This window comes from Eretmochelys imbricata, chromosome 7, assembly GCF_965152235.1.
Source record: "Eretmochelys imbricata isolate rEreImb1 chromosome 7, rEreImb1.hap1, whole genome shotgun sequence".
Classification (NCBI taxonomy): domain Eukaryota; kingdom Metazoa; phylum Chordata; order Testudines; family Cheloniidae; genus Eretmochelys; species Eretmochelys imbricata.
In genome coordinates this window covers 67,356,766-67,368,660 of record NC_135578.1, presented here as the reverse complement: position 1 = coordinate 67,368,660, position 11,895 = coordinate 67,356,766, and the positions used below count along the sequence as shown (strand labels likewise).

The window sequence follows — 11,895 nt, the reverse complement described above, 5'->3', positions numbered from 1 at the left end:
TAGGATGATATTAAAAACAAAAGGAAGCTGTTGTAGGTGGTTTAAAAGATACATGGCTTTAATTTTACAGTCCTCGTAGATTTATGCATTGCTTTTAAGGCACAATCCAAAAATATTAACTGGAGAGGCTGAATTGATATTGATGCTACATTCTTGTGATATTTGCAGTGAAGCATAAAGAGCAGAGCAGGTCTTCCTTAAAAAAAGTATTTAGTAAAACTTCTTTAACAAACAATATAATTAGATGCAAAACAAAGTGAGGGTGGTTCCATTCATGCACACAAAACCACTGTGTGCAACAAATACAAGAAAATTTGCATGTGGGAAAAAAAAAAAAGAGAGAGACTCATAAAATGCCCATAGAAAAAGCATCCAAAACAAAACCCCCAATCCTCCCCCACCTTTAAATCAACAACAAGACTGATATTTTTTTTTTAAACCAGGAAACAAAATTATTGTAGCTAAGGATGCAAGCAGAAATAATCATCTGTTATTCATTAACTAGAAAGTGATTTAAAAAAATCCCGAGCAGTTTCTACAATAGCTAGATTTTCTTGTGTTTATTATACATTTTTGGATGGAAAGGGGAAGATATGGAGAGTTAGTTTTACACATCCATAGTAGGTTTAGGAAAACAATTCACGGCCTGTTTGGTTTTTTGGAAAACAAAAAGAAACCAAACCCAACATTGATATTTTAACGCAATAACAGAAAAGCAGCAAGCTCCACTTAGTCATTTCCACCACACAACTTGAGCAGGATTTTCCGGTAGTCTCCTGAAGTATCACCCTAGCAACAAATCCAAAGGAAAAAGTTAGGGAAAGAAAGCCATCTAATTGTAACACTTCTTTTTTGTTTCTGTTTTTTGTGAGGGAGGTGAGAGAAGATGCACTGTACGGATCCCAACATTTAGAATGGCCAAAAATAGACTGAGGGTAGCCTTTAATAAAGAGGAGCCTTCATTATTCTAGACTCCACATTTGAATTCCAGATCCCAGGGCTAATAAAGAATTGATTCCAAACACAGTAAAAGTCCACAGAAGGATCCTTAGGATTTATCTAGTAAAAACCCTTCAAGAATATATTTCTTCAGAAGACCGTCCTGGACTCATAAGTACTATGTTATGTTTTCTGTCATGGAGGACACACCAACTTGTCCTTCGGTATTCAAATTCACCTAATTTTCCAGCAGCAGCATAAAAACATCTCCCCTTAAAAAGATGACCATCTGCTATGGAAATGTGATGGAAACTGGAAAATGGGGCCCGTATTTTCTTTCCCTCTGACCTTCCATCCAGCTGTGTTATGGGAACATGCAATGAGAATAAAGCCCTTATAGTGTTCTACCAGACACCAGTATGGCTGAAATGGGTGACTTCACATTAATGACTCTAGCAGCATGATTTCTCACTGCTAAAACACATCTATTGCATTCTGTGGCATGGTTTAAAAGAAAAAGCAAAAAAGCTTCCATTTAGGCCCAAACCAAGTGAGAAATCAAAGAAAGTATGTATGTGTTGGGTAGGATGAAAGAGAGGGAAGTAAAAAAGTTACAAGAGACATCTTGCAGCTAACAAATATCTCATGACAAATGCCATACTGGCTGAAATTCACCAATGGTTCGTATAGAGTCCTGTCCTCAGGAGCAGAGACATGCCAGCTACAATCATTTTAAATATCTGTTTCTGAATGACAATGTGCAATACCTTTTCCAAAGAATATTGTGTACTAGCTAAAGCCATGCTACAATCTGGTTTTGGACATGGCTGCGAACTGTTCTGTGTGGATTAACAGTGTCACAGCAGTTCTCAGCTGTGTTTGGAAGTTGCTTCAATACAATAGGACAAATCCTCAAAATGTAATAATCAGATCTATGCCATGGTCAATGGAAGGAGGGGGCTGTTGTGCATTAAGAAGGGGAATATGGATTAGGAACCTGATCCTGTTTGCATTTAAGTCAATGGAAGTTTCCACTTTTACTTCAAAGGAAACAGAAATAGGGCCATATATATTATAACTACTTTTTAATTCACACCCACAGTCTCCTGAATAATCAGAGTCTAATAAACGGAATCACCATGGGTTCATATCTTTGAACCACAAACTCTGTTTAAACTGATTAGCACCAGCAATTGCTGCTGCCTGGTAAAAAGAGCTGATTTTACACACAACCACACAGCCCTTTCCCACCCAGCTGACAGCATGTCCAATTTTCGGGCTCTAGTTTACATACTATTAATTATAGTGCAAATGCATCTCCACCCAAAGACAGACTTGTAGTGAGCATTTGCTAAGGGTTGGGGACAGTAGTCCACTCCATATCTTCCATGGCCAGGTTACGGAGTTGCTGTGCAGGCAGTTTCTTGGGCTGCCATTACAGCCCGTTACACTCCAGTACAGGCTGGGGACCCAGCACATCTCATCTGCAAGTGAGGTGGCTGCCAGTGAATCTGTGGAGATGCTGATCCTTTGGCCTCTCTCCAAACCCACATTCCACTGCTGCCATGGAGAGCAGACAGAAGCCACCCATATAGCCTCTTCCCAGTCTCCTCCTCACACAGCTGTTCCATGGCACTTTGGCCCTCCATGCATGAAGAGAGAAGCAGGGAGCATACACTCAGTGATTCAGTGTCAGGGGTGGGGTTTTATGGTACGTACAAGAATCAACAGTAGGAGAAAAATAATTAAAAAAAAAAGTCTTACTGTGATGTCCGCGTAGAGGGATTTGCCATACATCCGCTTGTATTCAGTGCGTATATCCAGCAAGTCAACCTCGCTGCGCGACACCATAATTCGAATCAGAGTCCTGTCTTTTGTTCCCGCTCCCTGTGAAGAAACCAGTTAAGTGCATGAATACGATCAGCTTGCAAATTCTAGACAATTCAACGCAAATTGGAGAGTCCAAGGGCCAATCCTTCCCCATGTTATGCCAGGACAACCCCACCAAAGTCAATAGGATTGAAACCGTGTAACAAAGGGCAAATTTAGCTGACAATGCTTTAGTGAATGAAGTGTGTGCTAACAGGACATTACCACTTTCAGTTCCTTGCACAAAGAGCAACCAAAGAGGATGATGAATTTCCACCCATTTCCACACATTCCCATTATTGTTAACCCTTCCTTGCTTTGGTCATTTGTGTAAATAAATGCACTGAGTTGCATTTCTGAGGAAATCCCAGTTTTAGACTCATGCTCTGGCTCTAAGAACAAGAAATAGAAGCTAAATACATTTGTAGGAAGGTGTGAAGGCCAGGGGTTTGCATTACAACGGTTATTAGTTTAACTTTAGTGTCTTGACTTGAATGGGACTTAAGCACACACGTAAGTGCTTTGCTGAATTGTGGCTTTCATAAATAGACAGCAGGTTATGATCATGTGCAGTTCTTTAATAAATCCCCTACTGAAGGCCAGATTCCATCAGCCTTACTCCTGGGTGAGCAATACCTCACTCCTGGAGTAATTCCATGAAAACATATGTAGAGCTTATCGAAAAAAGGTGCTTTTCAACATGAACAAGGGCCAGATATGGACATTAGTAAGTACAGTAATGCCTATCCTAACACAGACAGCACACCCCAAGTTCTTCACATCATTTACAGCCGTAACTGGGATGATTTTCATCCTCACGGCCTAATTAGCTTTATTCTGTGCTCGCACAATAACTGACCAAATCCTTGCTCAGTCAAAAACACTCAACACATTTGACCCATTACTAATGAAGTTATGTTTTATCAGTGCCAAGGCACTTATGCAAAAATACAATGATGCACGGAGAGACCTACCTTCATGGCTTTATGGAGTCTTTCTGCAAAGAAAGCTGGTGTATTTTTCATGCACTTAACTGCAAAAGAAATTGTATTAACAGGTTAGCTACTCACAGCTAAATAAAAATCATTGTACTTCACTGGACTTACTCTGAATCAGGTATGTACTTCTATATATTACACACACACACACACACACACACACACACACACCCTACCCTGTTCCTGCTCACTTGAGTTAGTCACTGAAATTAACTTTTAATTTGCAAGGCAAAGTTTGTAATTTTGCATCAGACTGGCGGTAGTTGTAGTGTCTGAGAAACCTCAGTACTTCCTTGCTAAAAGTAAATCTTTCAGTCAACGGACTGAGTCTAGTTATGGAACTGAGGCAGGGGAACAACATTAGGTCTTTGCCAGTCTTCCTGATGCTGAGAAGTTCTGGTGCAAATTTTCTGCAAGGGGGATTCAATTTCTTGTCCTAAAAGTTCAAGGAAGTGGTGAAGCTGGTCAGATGTGTCCCATTCTCTCAACTTTCCAGCCTCTTGCTGTATCATCAAAAATACTAGTAATTTCCTTCAAATACTTGACAGCTGGTTTCCCTCCAGCTGCCAAGTCTGGGATTTTTAGACAGAGAAATAACCAACAACAGGAATTTAGGACAGTTCATGGCACAGCATTAATTCCAGGTAACTTAGACAACCTAATAGCCGTTGGAGCACATGCAGAAACAGGTGGCAGTTTAGCAGCTACACAGCCACAAAGAATTTGTATTTTAACAGTTCTGAAACATGAAAGAACTATAGTCAGCATAAAATTTGATAAGCTACCAAGCTATACTAGCAGTTCAAATTACAGTTGTTGACTCTGGGGAAGATTTTCAAAGGTAGGAGTATAAAATTTAACTCCTAAATCCATTTAGGAGCCTAAAATCAGTGGGTTAACTTTCTAAAGTTGCTGAGCACCCATAAGAGTCATACTGAGTCAGACCAAAGGTCTGTCAAGCCCAGTATCCTGTGTTCCGACAGTGGCCAATGGCAGGTCCCCCAAAGGGAATGAACAGACAGGTAATCATCAAGTGATCCATCCCTTGTCACCCAATCCCAGCTTCTGGCAAACAGAGGCTAGGGACACCATTCCTACCCATCCTGGCTAATAGCCATTGATGGACCTATCTTCCATTAATCTATCTAGCTCCCTTTTGCACCCCGTTGTAGTACTAGCCTTCACAACACCCTCTGGCAAGGAGTTCCAGAGGTTGAGAGTGCGTTGCGTGAAAAAATACTTTCTTGTGTTTGTTTTAAACCTGCTACCTATTAATTTCGCTTGGTGGCCCCTTGTTCTTGTATCATGAGAAGGAGTAAATAACATTTCCTTATTTACTTTCTCTATACCACTCATGATTTTATAAACCTCTATCATATCCCCCCCTTAGTCACCTCTTTTCCAAGCTGAAAAGTCCCAGTCTTATTAATCTCTCCTCATACAGAAGCTGTTCTATACCCCTAATCATTTTTGTTGCCCTTTTCTGAACCTTTCAAATTCCATATATCTTTTTTGAGATGGGGCAACCACATCTGCACACAGTATTCAAGGTATGGGTATACCATGGATTTATAGAGAGGCAATATGATATTTTCAGTCTTATTATCTATCCCTTTCTTGATGATTCCCAACATTTGCTTTTTTGACTGCCACTGCATATTGAGTGGATGGATTTCAGAGAACTATCCACAATGACTCCAAGATCTCCTTCTTGAGTGGTAACAGCTAATTTAGACCACATCATATGTATAGTTGGGATCATGTTCTCCGACGTGCATTACTTTGTATTTATCAACATGAAATTTCATCTGCCATTTTTTTGCCCAGTCACCCAGTTTTGTGAGATCCTTTTGTAGCTCTTCACAGTCTGCCTGGGACTTAACTATCTTGCACCTTCCACTGACTGATTTAGGAGCCTAAATTGGGATTCTAGTTTTGAGTCCAGCAGCTGCCTTCAGTGGAAGCCTCACCCTTCACTTCCAGGCAAGTTATTTGTTCTTTGTTTTAGTAACTGCACTCAGGTTCCCAAGGACTTTTTAAAATCTTGGCATCCCCATCTAAGTGAAATCTAGCTTGAACTGGCTTTCCATAAATTGTTAGAAAGGTAAAAGAGCATATAAAGAATTTACTGACAAAAATCCCACCCATCATTTCAATAGAATGAAAAAAATCTACAAACTGATCCCATATTTGATATGAATAAACAGTCAGTCACGCAGTGTAAAACAAACTATGTAGTAACCACACCACACAACCGTCTCATTAGGATGGTTCATAGGGAATTACAAAAGCATGAAAAGCAACCAACTAAGATCAGGGTAAAACATAAGGAGCAAATCTGAAAAGGAGTGTTTCATAGTAATGCACACTTTATATGGAAAAAATGTAGGTTTCTTGGTTTTTAATTGAAAAGTAGATGGAAGACAGCAATCCACATATATATATATACACACACACACACACAACTGCCAAGGATGTGCACAATTCACTTCAAAACAGAGAATTACAAAACATTAAAATGTATGTTTTCCAATTACCATAATCAGCTAAAACAATCCACTTGCACTGCAAGATATTTTGAGTTTATTATTGTAAATTACCATCTGTACAATCCAGAAAGCTTTAAAGAGAGCAAAACCAAAAGGAAACAAATATTTACAATTAGACTTTTGTAGACTAGGTACAAAGAACAAATCATCCTAGGGAAAAGGCTGATTTATGCAATAAAAGAAACTGATCAAAACCAGGATTTCAAACACACTAAAAAAGGTTTCAGAGGGGTAGCTGTGTTTGTCTGGATCAGTAAAAACAATGAGGAGTCCTTGTGGCACCTTAGAAACTAACAAATTTATTTGGGCATAAGCTTTTGTGGGCTATAACCCACTTCATCAGATGCATAGAATGAAAAATACATTAAGCAGGTATAAATATACAGCACATGAAAAGATGGGAGTTGCCCTACCAAGTGCGGGGGGGTCAGTGCTAATGAGGCCAGTTCAGATAGGGTGGATGTGGCCCATTCCCAGCAGTTGACAAGAAGGCATGAGTATCAGAGGGAAAATTATTTTTTGCAGTAACCCAGCCACTCCCAGTCTTTATTCAGGCCTAATTTGATGGTGTAAAGTTTGCAAATTAATTCCAGTTCTGCAGTTTCTCATTGAAGTCTGTTTTTGAAGGTTTTTTTTGTTGAAGAATGGTAACTTTTAAGTCTGTTATTAAGTGTCCAGGGAGATTGAAGTGCTCTCCTACTGGTTTCTGAATGTTACAATTCTTGACATCTGATTTGTGTCCCTTTATTCTTTTGCGTAGAGACTGTCCAGTATTGCCAATGTACATGGCAGAGGTGCATTGTAAAAAGGGTTATTGCTTTGCTCGCCAACTAGAGTCCCAGTCCTGTAACTGGATCCACATATCTGGCCCCTTGCACTCTTGTGAAGTCCCACCAAAGTAGGAGTGACTCCATGCGGGGAAAAGGGCACTCCTACAGGGAATCAGACTGCAGGGTCCATGCTGTGACAATAGAGTTTCTTTGCTGTGGCAAATGGTAGCCTTTTCGTATACATCGTCCTCAGTGTTAAATACGATGCCAAAGGTTTTACTGCGGTAATATGTACTTAATTTGCCATTATTTCTGTTCTGTAGGTCTGGCTTTCTAATGTTAGGATATGATTAATCTGCTATGAATTTTTCAATCATGGCAAAAGCCAAAGAAATAAAGTCCCATTTAGGGTTTCAAAAAGCCATTGGAATAACAATCTAGCCAAGCAGAGAAATACAAGCAGTTAACTAAGAGAGCAATCAGTCCTAAAACTAGATTTCAAAAATGTTAATTATTAGTAAAGGATGGTTACCCAGACACTGTGCACATGAGCTAGGGAGTGAAAAATAAAGGACATTTACATAAAATTCAACATTTTGTAAAGTTTTGTTTGGAACTTGCATAAAATGAACCCATAACTTTATCTTAATGCAGCCAAATGGCCTGTTCTTTCTCCTGTTGCAGTTAGCTGTAGTTTTGCTATTGATTTCAGCAACAGCAGGATCAGGGCCCCAATTTTTATGGTCACGTCCCTGTTCTAGTCACTGTTAAACCATGTTAACCAGTTACTTGTTAATGTAATTAAGGAGAAGAAGAATTAGAATTCTGTGAGGCTGCACTCGAGTGTCATAGCACAGCAGTTATTTAGAGGAGGTAATTTGGAACAGATGTGTAAGTAAATTATCTTTAACAATGTGCTTTACAGAGAGGATGCACAGCAATTCTAAACTGGTGAAGCGAGACCCAGTTTAGCTGCTGTTTAAGAATTTGGGGCCTAATCCAAAGCCACTGAAGTTAACAGCCTGATTTTCAAAAGGCACTCAACACATATCACTCTTGTTGACTTCAATGGAAGGTACAAGTGCTCAGTACTTCTGAAAATGAGGCCAAGTATGCTTAATAATTACATCTCCTTTGTCTAACAAATTCTAATTTTAAGTCCAGAGGCTGTCTTTAGTGGAAACCCCACCCTTCCTTTCCAGGTAAGTTATTTGTCGCGTTTTATTAACCGCAGGCAGGTTCACTAGGAAGCTCAACAAAAAGGCAAAAAACTAGAACGACAGGTCAGGTTTCCTCTGGAAAAAAAACCAGCCCAACTCCAGCAAGAATGAGCAGTTCAAACACCGCAGCTATACCTGCTGCTACCATCATATGCTGCAGCAGCTTCTATATACTGAAAGAAAAAGAGACACACCTACTGCCACCATGCCACTTTCGAGGTCCCCAGACATCTCACGAGATATGCTCTTCTCGATATCACGGTTACACATCCGCTGGTACTCACTGAAAACTAGAGGGGGAGAGAGGAGAAAACAAGAGTCTTGTATGGTGGGCATTGATTCATGCCTACACTTTTCAACTTCCTCTGAAGTTATACTTTGCTTACAGAACTTTTACAGTAGCATTTGGTGACGGTGGTTCAAATGCTTTTCAGGCCAAGTTTGCCAGTTTTCAAAATAAAACAGGAAGTTTATCCTTCATGCCCGGCAAGACTTCCCCACACTTTGTACTCCATTTAGAGGCCATGTATTTACAATCTACACCTTCTCTTCATGGTAACTGAAGGGTGGATGTGGATAAATAGGAAATGCCTTCCTCATATCTCCCTGTCTTGATTTCTGCTTCTTCAAGGAGATAGAAGTCATAGTCCTGCTATTGGCGACAACCTTTTAGAACCCAGCATGAACAGAAAAGGTGTCTGTGGTAAAGAGAGGTGTGTGTGTATATACATACATACATACATACACACACACACACACACACACACACACACACACAAAAATCAAATAAATCAATCTTTAAAAAGATCTAGAACACAGCTCTAAATGTAAATGTTAAAAAAAAACAAAACTTCACATTCAAACAGAATAATTAAAAAAAAAAAAGCCACCACCCTAACAATCATTTAAGGTGCCAGACTGACAACCTGGCGACTCAGGTTGTCCAATCACAGAAGAGGTACAGAATGAGCAAGCTTCTCCAGGTAGCCTAGTTAGTGCATTTGGAGGCTGGGGGTGAGTGGGTTGTTCATTCTCCATACTTCTCCATCTTGGCCTCTTTGAGACTGTCAATCATACAACAACTTTCTGGTCATTGCCAGCCAGCGCTGGCTTCGAACTAGCAACCCCGTGGTTAAGGTTGGGAGCCTAATTCATTTAGGCTCCTTTGAAAATCTCAGCATAAAGACTATAGCCTGGTCACAGTTCCTTAAGGTTAAGCAGTTCATTTTTAAAACTGATGACAGACTGGAAGGAAACCTTTAAGACCTTCGTACAGTAAGTGCTACTCTGTTAATCCAGGATTAGCCAGCTGCCTTTTAGCTCATGTGGTAGAGGCTCGTGCACTAAGCTCCAGAGATCCCAGGTTTGATCCTGCCCGCTGAAAACTAGGGTCTGTCAGCGAGACACATGCACTCTCCAACTTAAAATCAAGAGCACTACTAGCTTAGCAACTTTAAGGAGATACTCAGGCAATACTAGAAATAAACAAATGTACTGTTGGTATGTAGTATATTTACACAGGGTTTCTTTCTCGGGGGGGTGGAGGGATAGCTCAGTGGTTTGAGCATTGGCCTGCTAAACCCAGGGTTGTGAGTTCAATCCCTGAGGGGGCCATTTAGGGAACGGGGGCAAAAATGGGGGATTGGTCCTGCTTCAAGCAGGGGGTTGGACTAGATGACCTCCTGAGGTCCCTTCCAACCCTGATATTCTAGGATTCTATGATCACAAGGAGAACCAGGGATGTGGGCGGGAGGGGAGGGCGAAGCATCCTCGTCTACTCTGTCACCATGGGGCATTTCTAAGGCACATCTCTTAGCCACGCTGAGCATGTTGTTACAGAGATCCAAAGGAAAAATGAAGTCCAGGGTCCATACGCAGACTCTCTCTCTGTATCATGAACAAGATATAGACCTGGGTGACTGCAGACTGTGACCATATGAAACTTCAGTTGTGTGGGAGGACAAGGAGAAAAATGCCGATACAAAATCTTCTACAGCTGCAAACTGACATTCTGAGCTATTATGGCCGTGTCTGCACTAGACATATTCCCTAAAATTTCCTCTGCTGCAGCTCCGCCAGTGGAAGCATTAGTGCAGAGCAATTTTCAACCATCATGTTGTCTAGCCCTGCTCAGAGATGGTGGTAAAAAAGCACCTTGTCTACACTATACCTCCCTTGCTAACACCAGTGGAGCTGCACTGAGAGTAGCAATGCTGAGACAGTTTAGGGATGATAGAAGACAAGAACAGAGAAGACCCATGTTGAGATCAGAGCACTATAGCATTGGATATAGAAGAACTAATTGAGCATAGCACCAGATTTAAAGGATGAGATTCAGACCTTCTTTTCCTCTCTCATGCCACCCCAGAGTCCCAATACCCAGCATTTAAAAATGGCGTTAACTGTAGAACAATTACAGTATTTGTGTATAGACTCCAGAAGAGCTATTGATATGACTGTAACGAGGAACATGTGGGATTGCCATGCGGGCACATGGATGTAAAAATTAAGTAGAGCGCCTTAATTTCTTCTGAAGGCACACATTCAGACAAAAGATGAGTCCCTATAATAGTTTTAGATGTAGGAGAGATGTATGCCTACATTTTTCACTGTTACACACACACACACAGCAGGATAAGCTAAAAGCAACGTGTATGTGTGTAATCTAAGCTCCTTAGGACACATTTATGTAGCAAGTCAGGACACCATTACCTGCCCTGAGGTGAGCTCTGCTCCTGGTACACAGAATGGCATTGAACTTGGATTCGTCAGTCCCTAGACGGTTCTCTCCAGCAGCATAGAGCTCCTAAACACAAAAAAGAATCCACACTTCATTAATTAGTTTCCCAGTCTGGTGGCTTTTCGACCTGCCTTCTAGGCACTTAGACACTTCCCCTCTTCTAACACTGACCACTTGGTCCGAACATTGTTGGAAAATAGGATCGAGCAACAAGTGACCCGAGTGGCACTAGACTGAGTCTTTATGCACATTATGAACCTTCTCTGAATCCATAATTACCAGTGAAAGATGCATAGATGCTTAACTACAAGAGCTCCAGAGTACCCATGTTAAGGGGAAACCCCTGGAAAAAAAGATTGGCCACACAGGGTGAGAGTAATTCTTGCCAGTGATAAGGTTCAGTTCTAGTTTTCATCCTAAAATATTCCCAGACACTATCAGAGATCCTCAGAATTCTTCTAGAATAAAATTCACCATGCAAAAAGCTAATTTTATTACTATTTAGTTCACACTAGGGCACTAAATATGCCAGGCATGGTACAGACCCAGAAAAAGGCATAGTTCTTGGCACAAAGATCTTATTCTCCCCCTTCCCCAGATAGTAAATGCTATGACAAAGTGAAACATTTCGTTAGGATCCAAGTGTCTCCCTGCTGCACAAATCCTGGGTTAATGGGCTTTGAGTGGTTGGGAAGGAGAAGTTTTCCTCTGCTCCAAACATGTATTGCACTTAAAAAAATGGGTTTTCAGCCTGTGGATGCTTCACATACTTCCCTTCCACCCACCACACAAGGGCTTTGGCCAACGGAT

At 40.8% G+C, this 11,895-nt stretch overlaps 1 protein-coding gene across 3 annotated transcripts in view; it reads right to left on the bottom strand.

Annotated features, from left to right (window-relative positions):
• Positions 1-30: 30 nt before the first annotated feature.
• ANXA11 (annexin A11) overlaps positions 31-11,895 on the bottom strand; it is a 56,736-nt gene continuing 44,871 nt past the window's right edge. For all 3 annotated transcript variants that reach the window (XM_077821132.1, XM_077821131.1, XM_077821130.1), the window contains exons 11-15: positions 11,058-11,151; positions 8,540-8,635; positions 3,783-3,841; positions 2,704-2,826; positions 31-789 (exon numbers count right to left, since the gene is read on the bottom strand). In XM_077821132.1, the coding sequence (XP_077677258.1) occupies positions 730-789; positions 2,704-2,826; positions 3,783-3,841; positions 8,540-8,635; positions 11,058-11,151 (432 nt within the window). In that variant the 3' untranslated portion in view covers positions 31-729. The remainder of the gene's footprint in view (positions 790-2,703; positions 2,827-3,782; positions 3,842-8,539; positions 8,636-11,057; positions 11,152-11,895) is intronic.